Genomic DNA, 20,469 nt, shown 5'->3' with positions numbered 1-20,469 from the left:
CTGCTGGGTGGACAGAGGCAGTTGTGGATTTAAGGAACTTGCGACATCGTTTCAACTGCTGACTGTTTACACCACCACAAGTGGCAGCATGCCAAAGTGAAACGCGTGAATCGAAATGAGCGCACACATTCTGCCAGGGATTCGCGAGTGCAGGGAGTCTTAGCGCAGCGTTCTACAAAAACATATCCCGACTAAACAACTGTACTTTGTTTCATACTCTTTGTTTTTCTACGTGACTTTACCGAAAAAAACAAAGAGTATGGATCCTTGCAGTCACGAAAACTTGTAATCTCGAATATACTGTGTTTCAGTTTACCAGGTGTAGTGTCTTGTAAAATCACTCAGTCGGACACGTTGTTACAAGTCACCTGCTTACACTTTATTACCCTATTCTTGCACCAGTTGTAGGCACAATACTCTGGCCAACAAATCATGGCGATTGTGTCGTTTTTGCCCTTCCATCAGTTCACGAGCCACTTTCTCCCAACAAGGGTTGCAGGTGAAAGTGATGAAGCTTTGCACGTGTGTCATGGCATCTTGAGTGCGCCCATGCGTGTAGCGGGGAGCGCTGGTGAAACTGTACGGCAAGATGACCAATTGTCCGACATTGGCAGCACGGCCGTCGTTGCTGATTGCTTTGAGATAGCGACGTCACACAGGTGGCCGGGGATCAGTTCCCAACACCGTTCAGCATCGTTGCAATCCCAAACGCTAGTCGCAGCAATACATCTTGTCACAAAACGATACTCATATTTGCTATATGCCCATTACTAGCTATATCAGTTTCCTCTAGCTGTGCTTTTGGTTTTCAAATATTTTTGTGTGTTTTACTATACTTCAACAATTATTTATTGATAGGTTCTTTATTGCAGTTTAATCATCATAAGGCTTTCCATTAAGTCACCCTAATCATTGCATGTAAAAAGAGTATACCTAAAGACACATAATTTTTTTTAAAATGCACGACAAACATGTTGACATATAACCACCACGCGGTCATTTACTTCGGAAATATATTGACCCAATAACGAATGTGTAATGACCGAAATTAAGAGGCACTCACCCCAAGCCAATGTGCAGCCACTGTAATTAAAAAAAGTAGGCCAAGGCCTCCTATTGGCGGGAAGATGCCTCCACAATGATTGGCCTGGAGGCAGGGTTTGAAGAGATTGAAGGAAATATTTAAATGGGAAAAAGTGGGAAACAGAGTGGAACCTGGAGGCGACGGTTGGGAACCGTTGGAGGAGGAAGACGGGGATTGGCTGCGGGGAAAACAGTGAGGGATAGTTCGAGAGAGGGGGCTCGAGAAGGATAAAAGGGGAGAGCACGAGGAGAGGGGACGTTTGAGGGAAGGGACAAGCTTCAAGAGCAAGAACGAAGCTGGGACCTCGAGTTGTAGTTGTGTCTAAAATAAAGAGGCGCTTAGTATTCTTATGTTTTTTTTTGGTAAAGACACGTAGTTGAAAATTAAAATTAAGAAAAGTAAAAATAAAATAAAATCACGACGTTTCGGAGGCAACACAAGCTTGCCTCCGAAACGTCGTAATTTTTATTTTATTTTTTATTTTACTTTTATTCATTTGAATTTTTTACCTACGTGACTTTACCGAAAAAACCTAAGAATATGAATCCTTGCAGTCACGAAAGCTTCAAATCTAGGCTCTTAGTATATGGTCATCAGCGTCATTTCAAATGTAACAGTTCATAGATATTTATTTAAAACATTAAATATTGTGCTTTCATTATTTCACAATTATTTAGTGAGAAATACAATCTGAAAACGTTATATTTGCGAGCCATGATAATCACGATATTTTTACCAATGGACTACGCTGTTAATCACAGAACCTACACCATGCAGAATAGGGCAGTCACCATGTTAAGCCAACCCGATATTGAAAGTTGGTGTCGTCGTCCACAAAAAGATATTCTTAAAATCATTCTTAACATTAGCAAATCCCATACATGTTACAGAACTTTGTTCAGAGATCATTTTGCCATCTGACAAACCTAGATCACAACCTCCACTGCCAGAATTCACTTACTAAACTATTAACTAAACTATTTTTATTTTACCAGGTAAGGCCCACTGAGCTATACTGCTCTTTTTCAGGAGGGGAAAACCGGAGGACCCCAAGAAAAATCCAAGCGACCATGGGGAGAACATGCAACTCCAAATATACAGCAGCAGGCGTCAGGATCAGGAACAAACCTACGACCTCCTGTATACCAGGCGAGGTAGTTAACATATCACCACCGTGGGCAGAGCCCCCACTGCTCCGGTTCAGGGCGTTACTTTTGTGGCCACGGCGAGACGGGGCAGAATCATTGCCAGCAGGAAGTCGCTTATGAAAGTTGGGAGGTAGGAGAGCGGGATTAAAAGGAGTTTGGCATCCCAACCAGCGCCATAGCGTGTGCGCGGGTGAGTGGCCACCAGGGCGTGCTCCATACACCAGGTGACCTTTGAGAGGTCGTCGCACAGCCGAGTCAACTTGGATTTCTGCAGCCTTATGTCTGCAAAGTTCAGGGGGGGGGGGTGGCAGGGGAGAAATGGTCAGTCTCAGTGCAGTGGGAGTCAAGATATTCATTACACTGGTCAACAACAAAAAAAAACATTTTTTTCTGGCCTGGACTTTTGCAGCTGTTTTAGACTCATTTCAGGGTGCTGATTCCAAATCTGATCTCAGATTTGCTCTATCACATCTCATTTTATGCTATCGGCATACCCCATTTTCATTGATTTTACCCGAAATTAACTCTGTCACTTATGATTGCAAGTTGTTGCGAGTCAGTGACTGCTTTAGTGTTAAAATATGGTGCTGTATTTTTAGGATAGTGTGTTTATAATATCATTTTATGTAGATATCCACATTTATTTAATATTTTTATTGAAAATGCAATATTTGATATCTCAAAAACCTGATGTGATAGACAAAAACTGATGCCAGATTTGGAACCAGCAACCCAAAATTACCTTAAGCCTGTTGGAATACCTTATGCCAGAAAAAGTGTGTTGACCAGTGTTATTATTTGTGTACTGTGAGCATGACATCGCAGGCCTAATACCCTCTTTGGGAGGGGGGGCTCTCTGCAAAGGGGGTGGTGAACGCGAGCGCTGATTCATACATTTACAATGTCTTTACCAGTTTCACACAGCGCATTTAATATAATGAAGCAATGTAATATATGTATTTTATGTTTAATCACAGACATTTTCCCAATTGTACATATGTTTAACTCACACGTGGCATTTGGGAGATCCACAGCATGATGGACAGACACTTGTGAATTACATATACGTAGATAAATATAGATACATCTACATATATGTAGATGCAGATATATGTAGAAATACATGCAGATATATCTACATATATGTGCATATATGCAATTCACAAGTGTCTGTCTGTATATATGTATATGTAGTGTCCTCCTCGGTGTGTGTGTGTGTAGCACATTCTGTCGGAGATGAGGTAGTTGCAGGTGGCACCTTCTCTCTTATTTATTTCCGTTACACCACTATGGCCAGTGGCGGCTCCAGCAAAATCTCTCAGGGGGGGCAAATGTCTGGATGATTGATAAGGATAAGGTCCACCCATGCAATGGATAAATTAACAGCTTAAGCATGTAAAGGCAACTTCACTTCTTTAATATTAATGAAAAATAAAGTGACTCTTACAATACATCTTGTTTGTTTCTATACTCACTATTAATACAATCCACTCAAGTTTCTTTTATTAAAGATTCCACTAGGAAGCGACAAATAATATTGTTGGATGAAACGTGCTTACGTATGATGACGTAAGCACGTTAGTGCGAGCCCTCCCGGAAGCCATAGAGAATGCATTGCAGCACCCGCCCTTTGAAAAAAAACATCTTTGAATGTAAGTCTATGGGGCCACTCGGGGCGATTCTCAGCCGGAGTGAAATCGCCCAAGAAGAGGCGGTACTCCACAGAACGTGACATGACGCTGATTGGACTATATCCAGAGGCACAGTGACGGCTAGCATGACTCTGTGGTTGAATGACATTGGTGGTGCGTCGCCCAATCGCCCTAATGAAGAAACCGCCCCTGACTACGGCCATTCACACTCACACGGATCGCCTCCTCTCTCGACCACGCTGCAGTACAGCCCGGCCTAGACACGACCCTGACCGCGTTGCACCGACAGCGTCGTCGACCGAGACAGCCAACTACTGTCCAGCCGCGAAATTATCGGGCAAAGGCGGCGTCGAGGAAGGCGGCGAAGACGACAGCGACGACGAGACGAGTCCACTTCCTGAACCGGCAGCCCCGAGCTCCCGCTCTCGGCTGCTTTTATTCTACTCGGCGCGGCCTGGCTCCGCCCTGGCTGCGCCTCCCTTCTCGAACCCACTAGCGGCTTCCAGGGGCCTCCCGATGAGGTCTTCCGTGACCCTTGCCCCAGTTCCTCCACCCTGCCAGCACACCCATAGATATAACTGCTAAACCCGAGCTCTAAATGGTCTGATACGTGCATTGTCTTTGTATTGTACACCTTCTGGCATTTTCTGGTCTGATACTGGTAAGACTAGGCCATAAAGAAGGCTGTCTCTGGTGTAGGCCAATCAGTGCATACATTATCTGACCATGCTTGTTTGACTGTTTTGACACAAGTATGTGTGGTTAGTGCAGACTTTATTCCTTGCAAAAGGTATCTATTTGGTCATTAGACATCTTAACACCTGTTTAATTTCCGGAAAAGGTAAAGCATATTCTTATTTTTCATGACTATAAATAGTGTCTAACTGACTGTATAGTCTATAATACAGGTTTTTTTGGGTTAGATCGCGTAAATATATAAATGTGTCGTTAAACCCACCACCAGATTTATATATTTACGCGATCCAACCCAAAAAACCTGTATTATGGATGATATTGGTCACGAAGGCTTACGTGTGAAACTGATAATATAGTGTCTGACTGCGACCATATCTCAGGACGCTGAACAAAAACACAATAGACATGTTTCTTTTACAGAAAATGAAAGAGACAGTTAGTCATCCTAATAGGAAAAGGGAAGGTTTTTAGACTGAACTTGTACAGGAGCAGGGAGCCGACAGCACAGATGGCTGGGAAAAGGGGGCTCCAGACCATGAAGGCAGCAAAGGAGAATAAGCGACCTCCCACTGTGTAAAGGTTGACTGGGAGCTTCAACAGAACGCCATGACTGCTGGACTAGAACGTGTGTGGAGGGTAGTGGAGCGAGATGTTAGAATTGTATCTTACATTTTTCGAGGTAGTCGCTGCCGTAATCTTCCTTCGTCACAGACGGCAGCTGTGCCCAGCGCTTCCTCAGATCCTCCTCGATAGCGGTAACGTCAATTATACCCGTACGGAAACCCCCCGGCTCCACGATGGACACCTTGACCCCAAATGCACGCATGTCGCGCCTACATCAGGCGCAGAAGACACGGCGGCATTCCACGCACAGAACCCAAACGATGAATGATGGATGGCTTGCATCCCCCACTCTCACTCATCGCTTTGTCCAAAAAAAAGCCAAAGCACACTCTGGTATTCACTCAATGTCTATGGCACGTGGTACGCTCCAACGATATAACACGTGCGCGTCATTATTATCCGAGCTCATTGTTGAGATTTTATTGGGTTGGCTCAGGGGTCAGCAACCAAAGTAACAAGAAGAGCCCCTTTTTGTAATTCTGTAATCATCTCAATATTGAAATAGCGGCAATACATGTGAATACGAGACAGTGGCTCTTAATAAATAACGTGTCACGAAGCAGCCCTAAAAGAGCCGCATGCAGCTCCGAAACTGCAGGTTGCCGACCTCTGGGTTCGCTGGACCCGAATACATATGGGATTAATGACTCACAGAGGGCATTGAGGCGGTAGTCTCCACCATCCCATGATGCCATTCCTTGGAGGGTCACAGTCCACTTTGAACGTCAACCGCCAACTGAAGTGTGCAATTTTTTAGGAGATTCGGTCGCAGTATGCTAACCATGGCACCGATATTACTGAACAAGTCACGTCTATCTTTTAGTGCGGCCAGAACTGCCACCGCCCTCACCGTGACCACGAATATTGCCGCACCTGAGGCTGTCAGAGAAGGCCTCCACTCCGAACTTGGAGATGCAGTACCCGCCGCCCATGACGGCCAACCGCCCCACGATACTGGCCATGTTGACGATTCGACCCCGAGCCTGCTTCACCAGGGGCAGCATCTGCAGCGTGACGTCCACCATGCCCAGGAGGTTGACGTCCAGCACTGTGCGGTAGTCGTCCGTCGTCATCCAGTCGTTAGGGCCGACGGGGATGACGCGGCCAGCGTTGTTGACCAAGCCCCACAAGCCTGGGACGAAGAAGAAGCCGTAGCGGAGAGAAGGCACGGCACAAGTGATGGAGAATGCGATCGCAGCGATAGAAAGCAAAGTAGTGAGAGGATAAGCAATGCACCAAAGAGGTTGTGTTTTTTAAAAGAGATCACGTAATGGACAGCACTCACAACTCGTTCTTACAACTCTGTGAGTTGAAAAGCGATAGATATTGAGAGGATACTAGAGTGTGGGTGGACAGTGCACGTCTGGACAAGGCAAAGAGAAAGAGAAAGTTGGGATTGCACCAAAGACAACGAAAAGTATCACCCGTATAACCTTAACAGACTGTTGGAGCAAGTGCTGTTCACGAGTAGCACTTATGAAGGTCAGCACAGCACATCAGGGGGTGGGTGGCCAGCACCACGCACGGTCGCCTTTGACTCCCTAGTGGGGATGTTTACACACTGCACCAGGTACTCAATTGAGGCTGAGTCGACCTAGATGAGGCCTATGACCGTGTCAATTAAACGTCACCGGTGTTGAGCGGGAATTGAACTCGCGTCGCTGTATTCATAGCACAGCACGCTAACCGCTACACTACCGCTGCCCACATGGATTACACCGATAGCAATATCCACCAATCGCCATCTACGGTGACATCACAACGGCGCCTGTGCCAGGCCAGGTGCACTTCGAGGCCAAGTGACAGGAGGTCATGGGGCAGACCCAGGTGTGCCCCCGACTGGGGATTGCACCACACAGTAATGAACAAACATCTGTCGATAAATACAGCGAGAACAATAGCGACGATGATGATGGTGACGATGATGACGACGACGACGGTTATATTCTGAGCTTCGTGCGATCACACCCACCCTGCTCGCCAACCTCCTCGCGCACCCGCCGAGCCGCGGCACGCACGCTCTCGGGGTCCGTGACGTCGAGACGCAGCGTGACGAGGCGCGACGAGCACGACCTCCTCAGCTCCTCCTCGCCGGCAGGTCCCAAGCACGCCGCCACGACGCGCAGGCCGGCCGCGTCGAGCCGCCCGGCCAGCGCCCGCCCGAACCCCGAGTCGCAGCCCGTGATGAACACCCAGCGGCCCGTCACGCCGGCCACCCGGCGCTTGTCACGCCAGCGCCACGCCGCCCACACCCCCACGATGACCAGCAGCAGCAGCCCGCACGTGGGGCTGCAGAGGCAGCACGGAGGCCCCGCAGCGTTGGTGTCGGACGACATGGTCTCCTCCGCTTGATGTCTCTGGCGGCAGAAGGGTGGGGGGGAGGATCAGAAGAGCTTCGATGAGGACAGTTGGCTACGTACAGTGCAAAAGAAGTTCTACAAACGTACATGTGTTTCTCAATTGTGGTGGCTATATAGTCCATGTGTTTCCGTTTTAGTCTCTCAATGTATTTACATCATCTATCGGTTTCTCTCTCTCTCTCTGCGTGGTTCTTTGCACACTTCTCATCTCTTGTTCAATCGTCTTTGTCCATTTTTCTAAACCATAAGTCATAGCAGGCAATATGTACAGAATTAAAATATTTCTTCTTGCGGAATGTTACTTCCTAAAGATAGAAAGTAATGGCACTTACAATTAAATCTGTGCGAAGCTATGAGTACTATTCCCTTGTGTGTCCGCGGTGAATTATCAAAGGGTACTTCAGTTTCCTCCCTCATCAAGCCACCCATGAATAAAACTGGACAAATATCCCAATGCAGGACCCTCATGAAAAATATTTTTTAAATCACTGAGGCTTTCAAGGGTGAAGAAATTAAAATCGTCACTTGCATGATTGAACCAAAATCATGATAAGTGACAGTAACCAACTATTATATTTTGAACCAAGCAGTCTCAGGTTCAACCAGGTCGTATCTTACTCGTTCAATGTATCCGACGAGTTTGTATGTACGAATGCGAGAAAAGGAGGTGCAGGGCAATGACAATAAACTATGTACAAAAATCAGTTCGAAAGAGATGAGTTTTCAATCGAGATTGAAAAGTGCAACACTGGGATTGCTTCCTAATACAGTATTGGAAGGAAGAGCATTCCAAACGGCCGCAGAAGCGCATCTGAAAGCGTACGATGCAGTGACCGTCTTTGTTCGATGGCCAGCCAACAGCCGCTACGAGAATGACCGCAGTGTAAAAATTCAGTTTTTACAGCACAATTTAAGTTCTTCTCGACAGCCATTCATCGTCCACCCCCGTCATCATCGTCGTCGTCCCTGCTAGATACGTGAAGTGGCCAGGCCCATGCACGGGTTTTTATTCCCATCTCCAAAAGAACGCCACAGCAAACCGCCCGTGCAAAACACGGAGGGGGAACTTTGGCAAGTGCACTGCACTATGAACCCAGCCAAGAGGACCATGAAAGTGGCGAGTGTAATCTTAACAGGCCAGTTGTAGCTTGGTAAAACAACCCACTTGACCTACAAAGGTATTGTAAGGCCTTCCGTTCAGCAGTGGCTTGGCAAAAAATATAGTTTTTTTTTACTAAGGCGCCACGGTGTCATTTGCGCATTACTTACCTGATTTAAATGGACTGATTTTTTTTTAGACGTTATATCCACAATCTCTCGTTTTCACAATTTCACAGCTGTCCACTGCAGTCGCCCCGTACATTTAGGTGTAAAAATAAGAACAACTTCCACTTGAAAGACTCTTAAACCAGCAAATGTATCCCAGCAGCCACGTACAGCCCTGTTGTGCACGAGACGTCACTAAACGACAAAAAGCTCAGGTTTGTTTCAGCGGTTCCAGCTACCCACCGATTTTCCCGCCCACTGACCAAAGTACAACTTGCAGGAACGCCTAATCACAAGGTCACAACAAGCGGCCTTGCAAATCTGCAAACTACAGGCTTAACCTACACGGAGAAAACCACATCATGCCACAGTGCCACCCCACCCATGCGCTTGGATGCGCATGAGGCACATATGACTTGTCAGATGCATTTTTAGTGTGGTGTTTATTCACGTAACTTAATTTGCAGCATCCCACACGGATGCGTCTCATGTTCAACACCCACGTACTCCTGTCGCAAACTCTTCCTCTCTTCCTCCGCTCAACTGCCACTTCGAGCTCACTCTCTCTCGCTCCACTAGCCAGTTACTCCCCGCTCTCCTAGCCTGTCACGGACTCTCTCTCTATACTCTGCTAGCTTCTCACCCCGCTAGCCTATCACACTCAGACTAAAGATTCCGCTAGCCTCTCCACTGCTAGCCTGTCGACTCCCGCACCTCCAACCTCGCCCGTGCCCCCAGCGGGTGAATCAGCCAACAGCGCTGGGGAGGACGAGGTGTGGAGGGCGAGGTCCAGGGCTTGTCTTGAATACTGTTCACTGCTTCATCTCCAACCAACTCAACCCCATTGCTTCACATGTTCCCCTTATATCCCCCTCCTCATTAAGTGCCCTCAGATGGCCCTCACTAAGCCGGCGTCCTTCCGGCGTCTCTTGCACGTGTTCTCCCCCTTATCGCCTCTATCTCTCGCCTCCGTGGCGCCTACCCCGCGTTTGCATTTGCAGCCAGCCTATCACTGCCTCTTTCCCTAATTGCTGGCGTCTCTCTGTCCCTATCACCCAGGCCACCCGACTGCACCTGCTTATCCGGAGCTAACCTCACTGGTTGCAACCCCGTACATGAATGCAACTGCTGTTTGCAAACCCTGCGCGCGTTACGCCACTACACATTTATCACGATTTTGCGGCTACTGTATTCCCAATAACATGGTACTATGCTTACTGTTAGTCGACCCGTACGTCAGTTGCGTAGTAGCGTGGTTGGCATAGGGGATGTTGCCCGGAATTTAAATGCCCTCCACCCTCCCAATCAAATCTCTAACCTCTTTTTAGCTTGGTGGCATGAGCCCCTTGGAGATGTGGGGCAGTTTCACCACCTGCACCACGCTCTATAGCTATTGCCACTGGTGTACCAACCCATTTTCTGGAGCGTACATGGCGACGGACCTCCCTTGAACTCAGCTTTTTGCGTTTCACTCGTTGTCCTTCCCCCGCACCTCCGATTATATCACAGTCGGATATGTATGGTTCGAAAGAAGAGCTTCAACATACATACAAACATACATCACCGTTCCGCAGGGGACCTCGACGCGACCCTCCAGTCCAGCCTGCCAGCCGGGGAACCCACTGTGACGTCATCTCCGGCAACTTGTCGGGCGGGCGCTGCACGGGCGAGGGGGGTTACTTGTGTAGTGCCTTCTTCCAGATCAGCAACGCGTCCGAGGATTACGTGGTGGCGATCCACATCGACGCCGGGCTGTAGCGCGGCGTCGCACAGCTGCCGCTGGGACGACAGCGACGAACCCCCCACTCCCCGCGCCCCCCCCCACCCGGCGACGCGTCATGCAGAGCGTAAAGTAATCCATTTGAAAAAAATAATCATCGTAACAATGGGCCTCCACTAGCAGGGATGCACTTGAGAGGACCCTATGGAGAGTGCTTTTGGACTCCAAATCTCCACTGGCCATATGTCATGGAAGGAGTGGGAGGAGTGCCCACACTTTACCCCACTACACCCAACCTACACATTTCTGTTGCTGGGTGGACAAAGGCAGTAGGGGCTTTAAGAAACTTGCGCCATTGTTTCAACAGCCGCGCTGGGAGATTGATCGGGCGACCCATGGATTGCAAGTCCAGTGTGCTGACTGTTACACCACTTCAATGGCAGCATGCCTAAGTAAAACGTGTGAATCAAACTGAGCGCACGCAACATTTGGTCAGAGATTCGCGAGTGCAGGGAGTCTTAGCGCAGCGTGCTACAAAAATCCATCCCACCTGAAAAACTAAACGTTTTTTTTTGTATTTTACTAGGTAAGGCCCACTGAGCTACGTAGCTCTGTTTCAGAAGCGACCTGGCCACAAATGACAGCTCAACAAAGTGGCTTATCGTGTGTAAATTTAAAGCAGCCAAATAATATAATCTTAACGCATGTTTCTAAATGTGGAAGGGAAAAAAAAGAGGACCCGAGGAAAAATCAACACGACCACAGGAAGAACATGCAAACTCCAAATATTCAGGGGTCAGGGTCGGGATCGAACCCACGACCTCCTGAATAACAGGCAAGGCAGTTAACATCTCGCCACCATTTGGCGATGCGGGTTGGCGAAGGCTGGGGTGCATATAAGTAGAGTACAACAATGGATAACGTTTATTCATTTTAATATCAATTCATTTTCAAATATTGAGCGACGTTTCCACTTTAAAGGGTCGGTTACACGATGGGATTGATTTACAGCACAGTAATTTACACGCGCACGTTTTAAGATCGGTTTTACTCAATAGCGGTGACTTGTGGATCTTCTGGCGAGGCACCCAAACATCACGCAAGCGCGAAAAATAAACTGAAATCTGCGACAAACCAATCCATCTTTCCATGCAAGGGTACCACTGAACACGCAAGGTAGCGGCGTAACACGCGCGACACAAACAAAAGCTCTATAAAGCGGCTTATGTGGAAATTTATAGCACCCATAAAATGTGGAGGGAAAAACTGAAGGACCCGTAAAAATATGCACGCCACCACCGAAAGAGAGAACATGCAAACTCCAAATATACAACAGGCGTCAGGATCGGGATCAAACCCACGACGTCTTGTATACCAGGCGAGGTAGTTAACATCTTGTGGAGTTCGCACTATTCCGGTTCATGGCCTTACTTTTGTGGCCACGGCGAGACGCGGCAGAATCATTGCCAGCAGGAAGTCGGTCATGAAAGTTGGGAGATAGGAGATCGGCAACCAAGCGATTTTGGCATCCCAGCCCGCGCCGTAGCGTGTGCGCGGGTGAGTGGCGACCAACGCGTGCTCCATGCACCAGGTGACCTTTGAGAGGTCACCGTCGCACAGCCGAGCCAGAATGGATTTCTGCAGCCACATGTCTGCAAAGTTCAGGGAAATAAAAAAAAACTAGTCAGTCTCATTGTAGTGAGATTCAAGATTTTGTTTTATTATTATGATTTTGTGTACCTGAGATGCCGGCTTTCGCCACCATTATTATTCATAATATAAGCATACATGTTTCATTAACCCGCCACCACCAACCAGTAAGATTTGTCACGTAAACAAAACATGCCAATGCGTTACTACTTCAGCCTACCGGTGTTGGAGAGTAAATCCACAACATTTACAATTCGAGTCCGACGTTCTGCTGGTAATTACATCCTACATCATTGGGCGATTTTGCCAGAATTGTGAACAGATCTACCTGCTTCCGGTCTTAAATAGAGCAAGACAACGTCATCACTGTAGGCCAAACAAGTGCGGAGAGCAGAGGGGGGTTACTTGTGTAGTGACATAGGATGAGTCACTGGAGCACGGGGCGCTGGGCACTGGTAGAAAATGGCAGTGGAGGTAGGAGCCCGTTCTATCAGTTGGACCCGTGGGCGAAGCCCAGAGCCTTCTGGGGGATCCGGAAGGGTGCGTAGCCGAGGGCGGAGCCTGTTCACGCTGGGGAGGATAAAAGGCGAGCTCCGACTCACAGCTGCTGCCATCTGGAGTGGAACTCGTCATGCTGCGGTCGTTTTGGGCTTCGCCTCTTCGAAGCTGTGGGTCTGGAAGAATGTTGTCTGTCCTGACCCGGTATGTAGTTATCCCCTATGGCTGTAAGTGCCGGAATAAAAGAGAGTGCCTCCGACTAGTGTCTCTAAATTAGTACACTACACTTGTAATGAAATAACAATGGATTGCTAATCACAGTTAATTAGTATGTGATGCCTTTAGAAGGGATACAATTGTAAGGTGTATTACTTAATACGCTTCCAGGCCACACTAAGTCTATAGCTGTCAGAGCAGTTACAGATATTTGTACCTCTCTCAATTTCAATAGAGTCTCGAATTAGTCTTGGCCAGCTATAATTCGTTTTAGACAACACTTCAACACTATTAAAATCAATTGAATGTCTTTGTTGGCAAGAATGTTCTGCAACTGCCGACAGATGTGTTTCTGAGTATTTAATATTTATTTGGTGTTCTTTTAGTTGTACGCTAATGTTTTGTCCCCTCTGTCCAACATAGCATTATCCACAAGAGCAATTAATCTGTTGATAACTTCGGCAATGCATCTGTAGTAAAAGATACTAGTTTTTGTATTTTGTATACCATGCTAAATCTCACTCTGATAATTTTTTCCTAAACTAGTTTGTCAGTTACTCCCGCAATGTATGTTTTTTTAATTGTTTAATAACTTTATTACTTTCGACATTATTGCTGTTCGATTTGGGTTTGTCATTCAATGCTATGTTAATTTGAACATTGTTGAAACCATTTAATTGTAGAGCTTCTTTGACATGTTGAATCTCTCTCCTCAGACTTTCACCATCTGACACTGTTTTAGACCAATGTATGATCATCTTGATGAGAGAAGATTTCTGTGTGGGGTGATGACGTGAATCTGCAATCATACAGGCGTCTGATAACGTTTGGCTGTTTGGCTCACAGTGATGACTATCTTGCTCTATTTAAGACCAAAAGCAGGTAGATATGCTCACAATTCTGGCCAAATCGCCCGATGATGCATGATGCAATTACGAGTGGAACATCGTACTCGTATTGTAAATGTTGTGTATTTACTCTCCAACACACTGGTGGGCTGATGTAGTAACTAATTGGCACGTGTTGTTTACGTGACAAACCTTACAGGTTGGTTGTGTCGGGTGGTGGCGGATTAACGACACATTTATACTTACGCGATCTAACCCGAAAATCTTTATTATGAATTGTGTACTGTTAGCATGGAATCTCAGGCCATATACCCCCTTTAGGGGGGCTCTCCGCAAGGGGATTGGTGAACGCGAGCGTTGACGCATACAATTACAATATTTGTGCCTGTTTCAGCAGCGCGTTCATTTAATATAATTAAGCAGTGTAATGATTGATCAGAGACTTTTTCCAATTGTGTGTGTGTGTGTGTTTTCCTCCCACGTAGCATTTGGGAGATCCACAGCACGATGGACAGAAACTTGTGAATTGCATATCTAGATATATAGAGAAATATATTTATATTTATACTACCTGCCGCTACTGCACTTGGTTTATACCAGCATTCCACTTCCACTCCTGACTATATTGCGACTAACTGCGGCCATATCTTTCGACGCTGAACAAAATACAGTCGACATATTACTTTTTTAGAGAATTAAAGAGGCAGTTGGTCATCGTAAAAGCAAAAAGGAACATCTTGAACAGGGGCAGCGAGTCGACAGCACAGATAGATGGGAAGTGGGGGGGGGGTTCCAGACCATGAAGGCAGCAGACGAGAGAATGAGCAACCTCCCACTGAGTAAAGGTTGACTGGGAGCTTCAACAGAACGCCTTGGCTGCTGGAGCAGAAAGTGGGTAGAAGTGAGTAAAGTGAGATGAGAAGGGGAGAGGTAGCATAGTGTATGGAGGTGAGTAGCGTGAGATGACAGGGGAGACGAAGGAGAGTGCACGGAGGGTAGTGGGGCGAGATGTTAGAATTGAATCTTACAGTTGTCGAGGTAGTCGCTGCCGTAATCTTCCTTCATCACAGATGGCAGCTGTGCCCAGCGCTTCCTCAGATCCACCTCGAGGAGGGAATTGTCAGTGACAGCCGTACGGAAAAACCCCGGCTCCACGATGGACACCTTCACCCCAAACGCACGCATGTCGCGCCTACAGCGGACGCAGAAGACACGCACGGAACCCAAATTATGGATGGCTGGCATCCCCCACTCTCTCTCTCATAGCTTTGTCCGAACAAGCGCCATCGCGCAATTTGGTATATCACTCAATGTCTATGGCACGTGGTACACTCCAACAATAAAACATGTGCATGTCATTATTAACGGAGGAAATTTTTTGGATTTTATTGTGTTGGCTGGACCCGAATGTCTATGGGCTTCATGACTCCACCATCCCATGGCTGCCACAGGCCCAATGGTGAATCAAGTACGGTCAAACAATGATTGTGAGATCGAACTGACGGCTTCTGGATTGCACTTCCAGTATGCTCACCATTATGCCGATATTATTGAACAAGTCATCATTTTAATATGGGCGACACCGTCATCACCGTGACCATGAATCTTACCGCACCTGAGGGTGTCGGAGAAGGCCTCCACTCCGAACTTGGAGATGCAATACCCACCGCCCAAGATGGACACCCGCCCTAGAATACTGGCCACGTTGACGACCCGACCACGAGCCTGCTTCACCAGGGGCAGCATCTGCAGCGTGACGTCCACCATGCCCAGGAGGTTGACGTCCAGCACTCTGCGGTAGTCGTCCGTCGTCATCCAGTCGTTAGGGCCGATGGGGATGCTGCGGCCAGCGTTGTTGACCAAGCCCCACAAGCCTGGGGTGAAGAAGAAGCCGTGGCAGAAAGAATGCACAGCACAAGCGACGGGGAATGCGATCACAGCGATAGAAAGCATTTCGATTGCGTTTGAGAACAAAAGTAGTGAGAGGATAAGCAATGCACATGTGTAGTGGGTATAAATAATCCCCCAATGCCACTACGCATGGAATGGAGAGTGCTCACAACTCGCACTGACAACTCTGAAAGCTGCGAATCGATAGATATTGAATGGATACTAGGGTGTGGGTGGACATTGGACGACTGGACAAGGCGAAGAGAGAGTGGAGATTGCACCAAAGACAAGGATCCCCTTTTGGAGTCCTCTGGTCTAACACTGTTTGAGACGAGGCTCAAAAGAAAGCTGTCTCTGGTGGGGACCAATCAGTTTCAAGAACAATGCATATATTATCAGTTTTTTTTTGCATTCTGACCACAAGCATTGTGGTTAATGCAGACATTATTCCTTGTAAAAGGTTTCAGTTTGGTGTTTTAACATCTTAACACCTGTTCTGTTGCCAGAAAAAAGGGAAAAAACCTATTATCACAAAGATCCCCTATATAACCTAAACAGACTGTTGAGGCAAGTGCTTTTAGCGAGCACCTATGAAGGCTGGCATGGCACACAAGGGGGTGAGTGGCCAGCACTATGCACGGTCACCTTTGTCTCCCTAGTAGGGACGTTTACACACCGCACCATGCACTCAATGGAGGCTCAGTCGACCTAGAGCAGGCCCAGGACCAGTTCAGATAAACGTCACTGGTGTTGGCTATGAGCAAGAATCAAGCTCGGGTCGCCGGGTTCATTGCGCAGCACGCTAACCGCTATTCTACTGCTCCCCATGGGGAGTGCACCAATACCAATACCCGCTATTTACCACTAAGTGATGGTAACGTCACCACTCGGTGATAGGAGGCCATGGGACAGATCCAGGTGCCATGGGTTGACTGGCAGATGCATCAGCTGTGCCCCCTACTGGTGATTGCACCAACAACAACAACCACCATTCGCCACTGAGTGGCGGTGATGTCACCACTGCACTTTGTACCAAGCAATGTACCACATCATTCCATGTCTTCTCTAGCCCGTGCTGCGCCTGTTTAGCCCCCTCTATCCGGCCGAACAAAATCTGTTTGGGCATGCGGTGGCCGGGCATGCAGTCTACATGACCAAGCCAATGCAGCCTTGCCTGCCGGAGGAGCTCACTGATGGGACTTTGTCCAAATCCAGCCTGGTTAAACCCAGGATGGACTGTAGGCAAGCCAGCCTTAATGTTTGTAACCAATGAAGCTCTTCCATTAGGGGGGTCCACGATTCGCAAGCATAGAGTAAGGGAGGGCATTACTTTGGCCGAAGCTTTGTGCTGGAGTGGTTGGAAGGCATTGGCCAGATCAGCTCAATAATAACGGTAGGAGGTTGCTAAACTTCTGTGGAACCCATGAGCTTTTAATTACCAACACGCTGTTCCGGCATCAGCACATCCACACATCATGGGATTGCACCATACACTTATGAACAACATTTTTCGATAAATCCACAGCAACGTGGCAATAACAAAAATGATGACGATGGTGTAGACGACGGATATTTTCTGAGCTTCGCGCGATCGCACCCACCCTCCTCGCCAACCTCCTCCCGCACCCGGCGGACAGCGGCACGCACGCTCTCGGGGTCCGTGACGTCGAGACGCAGCGTGACGAGGCGCGACGAGCACGACCTCCTCAGCTCCTCCTCGCCGGCAGGTCCCAAGCACGCCGCCACGACGCGCAGGCCGGCCGCGTCGAGCCGCCCGGCCAGCGCCCGCCCGAACCCCGAGTCGCAGCCCGTGATGAACACCCAGCGGCCCGTCACGCCGGCCACCCGGCGCTTGTCACGCCAGCGCCACGCCGCCCACACCCCCACGATGACCAGCAGCAGCAGCCCGCACGTGGGGCTGCAGAGGCAGCACGGAGGCCCCGCAGCGTTGGTGTCGGACGACATGGTCTCCTCCGCTTGATGTTGCTGGACCAATGCTTAGCAGGCACAATGCACAGATTGACATTTCTTCTTTAGACATACTGACGTGTTACTTCATGGAGGTAAAAAGTAATGGCACTTATAATTGAATCTGTGCAAAGCTCTCGGTGCTATTCCCTTGTGTGTCCTTGGTCGGTTCTCATAGGGTTCTTCATTTTCCTCCCTCATGAAATTGCTTATGGGAAACAAAAATCTCAATGCAGGACACTCGTGAAAAATATGTTTTCAATCACTGAAGCTTTCCTGGGTGAAGAAATTAGCATCATAATTAGAATGATTGAACATAAAGCTTGACGAGTGACATTAGCCAACTATTATATTTTCAACTGAACAGTTTCGGGTTCAACCTGGTTGTATATTACGCGTTCACTGTATCTAACGAGTATGGATGTTGAACTTCTTTCACACCGTACATAGCCACCCGCGCTAATCTGAGGTGCATAGCTGCAGTGGCTGTCTAATATTGGAAGGAAGAACGTTCCAGACGGCCGCAGAAGCGCATCTGAAAGCGCGCGATGCAGTGACCGTCTTTGTTCGATGGCCAGCCAACAGCCGCTACGAGAATGACCGGAGTGTACAAATTTAGTTTTTAAATCCTTTATATTAAGTTCACTTGCTTGCTTGCTTGCGCGCTTACGACCGTGCAAATCTTTCGGTCGTTTTTTAACCCACTTCCCGTGATCAAATCGAGCTGACATTTTGCACACAGACTCGTTGTGCGTGACAATTTATTTTCGTGAAAAATGTTTTCCAAAATTTTACACTTTTCAGGAAAAAATAAATTCTATTTAATTACCAATTGCTTAATCATCTGACCCATAGGTGGCAGCCATCTCAAGCCAGAGGACGAGAGGACTCTAGCCGCCACGCATATAAAGGATTTATAGTGAAAAAACTTTGTTTTTACGGATTAATTTCTTTACGGCACAATTTAAGTTCTTCTCGACCACCATCCATAGTCCACCATCATTATTCATCACCATCATCGTCTCTGCTAGAGATTACGTATGGGTTGGCATTCCCATGTCCAAAAGAACGCCACCGCAAATCGCCCGTGCAAAGCACGGAGGGTCAGCTGTGACGAGTGCACTGCACTATGAACCCGGCGATCCGAGAAAAATAGTCCACCAAGAGGACCATGAAAGTGGCGAGTGTAATCTTAAGAGGCCAGTTGTTGTTTGGTAAAAACCCCCATCACCTACAAATGTATTGTAAGGCCTTCCATTCAGCATATTTTTTTTTACTAAATTATCATACATAATTAAATTCAAAAGCTCATGCAAACATTGGATATTTTTATTTAAAACGAATTCAACTCACTTTTCCAAGAAAAATGTAAATAGTACTGTCACAGGGCACATTACATAAGACGCTGCGGTGTTTATTCCGCATTACTTACCCGATTTAAGTGGACTGTCTTTTGAGATGTTTTAGCCGCAACCTCTCGTGTTCACAATTTCACAACTATTCTCCTTGGTTCTTTCGGTAAAGTCACGTAGGTATAAAATAAAATAAATCACGACGTTTCGGGCGCAACACAAACTAACCACTGCAGTCGCCGCATACACTTATGTGGAAAACTAATTTTAAAAATACCACTTGAAAGACTCTAAACCAGCAAATGTATCCCAGCAGCCACGTACAGCCCTGTTGTGCACGTGGCGTCACGAAAGCACAAAAGCTGAAGTTTGGTTCAGCGGTTCCAGCCACCGACCCATTTTTCCGCCTACTGATCAAAGTACAAACTTGCAGGAACGCCCCCAGTCACAATGTCACAAACACTCTCCTACACAAATACGCACACTACACAGACTTAACTTGCACAGAGATAATAACCAAAGCATGGCAAGATGCCATCCCACCCATGTGCTTGGATGCCCACAAGGCTCATGTGACTTGGGAATGCCACCGCCTGTTGGCACTGTGCTCACAGCGAGCCGACCCGCTACGAACATCAGTTGAGTAATAGCGTGGTTTGCATCGGGAATGGTGCCCCAAATTTAAATGCCCTTTTTGTTCCCCCCCCCCCCCCCCCCCAGTAAAATCTCCAAACCTCTTTTAAAATCCTTTATATTAAGTTCACTTGCTTGCTTGCGCGCTTACGACCGTGCAAATCTTTTGGTCGTTTTTTAACCCACTTCCCGTGATCCAATCGAGCTGACATTTTGCACACAGACTCGTTGTGCGTGACAATTTATTTTCGTGAAAATTTTTTTCCAAAATTTTCCACTTTTTAGGAAAAAAAAAATTTCACTAACACAATCATATATTTTTCCTAAACACAGAAAATTATTCTGGATGTGTGTCAACATACTATAAAAATGAAACTCTTACTCAAGAAAAACAGAAATGAATAAAAAAAATAAAACCGATGCCACGCATATAAAGGATTTATAGTGAAAAACTTTGTTTTTACGGGTTAATTTTTTAGCTCGGCGGCATGGGCCTCTCGGGCATGTGGGGCAGTTGCACCCCCTCCACCACGCTCGATAGCTATACGCCACTGGTGTTCCAACCCACGTGCTGTAGCGTACATGACTACGGACCTCGCCTGAACTCAGCTGATCAGCCGACACCGTGTGCGTATGTACAGTTGATCATCGATTCATTATCGGGCTGCTTCTAACAATATCCTGCGGCCCCGGGCCGATCCGGCGAAACCACCACGTGCGTGCCAAAAAAAGTTGCTATACTTGATTTCATTGTCAAAAATTAAGTACGGTACATTGTACACAGCATAACGACAACTGAAACAATGAAAATACTGCACGTAAATACATTTTCCATGGCTAATAACTACAGGAATAAAAATAGAA

At 47.3% G+C, this 20,469-nt stretch overlaps 2 protein-coding genes across 3 annotated transcripts; both read right to left on the bottom strand.

Moving 5' to 3' along the window:
- Nucleotides 1-2,284: 2,284 nt before the first annotated feature.
- Nucleotides 2,285-7,540, bottom strand: LOC144941240 (retinol dehydrogenase 7-like). Its single transcript, XM_078867863.1, has 4 exons — nt 7,177-7,540; nt 6,078-6,336; nt 5,250-5,413; nt 2,285-2,514 (listed from the first exon to the last, which is right to left on the bottom strand). The coding sequence occupies exons 1-4, from the start codon at nt 7,538-7,540 to the stop codon at nt 2,285-2,287; spliced, it is 1,017 nt and encodes a 338-aa protein (XP_078723989.1).
- A 4,275-nt stretch (nt 7,541-11,815) lies between these two features.
- On the bottom strand, nt 11,816-19,283 carry LOC144941239 (retinol dehydrogenase 7-like). Of its 2 annotated transcripts, XM_078867861.1 has the most exons (5): nt 19,053-19,283; nt 17,254-17,638; nt 15,378-15,636; nt 14,791-14,954; nt 11,816-12,202 (listed from the first exon to the last, which is right to left on the bottom strand). In XM_078867861.1, the coding sequence occupies exons 2-5, from the start codon at nt 17,615-17,617 to the stop codon at nt 11,970-11,972; spliced, it is 1,020 nt and encodes a 339-aa protein (XP_078723987.1). In that variant the 5' UTR covers nt 17,618-17,638; nt 19,053-19,283; the 3' UTR covers nt 11,816-11,969. The 2 variants fall into 2 exon arrangements, with proteins under 2 accessions (XP_078723987.1, XP_078723986.1); XM_078867860.1 differs by lacking the exon at nt 19,053-19,283 and having other exon boundaries at nt 17,254-17,644.
- Between the last annotated feature and the right edge of the window lie 1,186 nt (nt 19,284-20,469).

Source organism: Lampetra fluviatilis, chromosome 24 (assembly GCF_964198595.1).
Source record: "Lampetra fluviatilis chromosome 24, kcLamFluv1.1, whole genome shotgun sequence".
Lineage (NCBI taxonomy): Eukaryota > Metazoa > Chordata > Hyperoartia > Petromyzontiformes > Petromyzontidae > Lampetra > Lampetra fluviatilis.
This window is presented reverse-complemented; position numbering and strand designations above follow the sequence as displayed.

Bases quoted from the DNA above. Each gene is read 5' to 3' on its own strand.
- LOC144941240 (XM_078867863.1), bottom strand. From the start codon at position 7,540: ATGTCGTCCGACACCAACGCTGCGGGGCCTCCGTGCTGCCTCTGCAGC. The intron at 5,414-6,077 runs GTGCGGCAATAT...CGCCTGATGTAG, and splicing joins GCCTTCTCTGACAGCCTCAG to GCGCGACATGCGTGCATTTG. The intron at 2,515-5,249 runs GTAAGATACAAT...TGAACTTTGCAG, and splicing joins CAGCGACTACCTCGAAAAAT to ACATAAGGCTGCAGAAATCC.
- LOC144941239 (XM_078867861.1), bottom strand. From the start codon at position 17,617: ATGTCGTCCGACACCAACGCTGCGGGGCCTCCGTGCTGCCTCTGCAGC. The intron at 15,637-17,253 runs GTGGGTGCGATC...TCTTCACCCCAG, and splicing joins GGAGGAGGTTGGCGAGGAGG to GCTTGTGGGGCTTGGTCAAC. The intron at 14,955-15,377 runs GTGCGGTAAGAT...CGTCCGCTGTAG, and splicing joins GCCTTCTCCGACACCCTCAG to GCGCGACATGCGTGCGTTTG.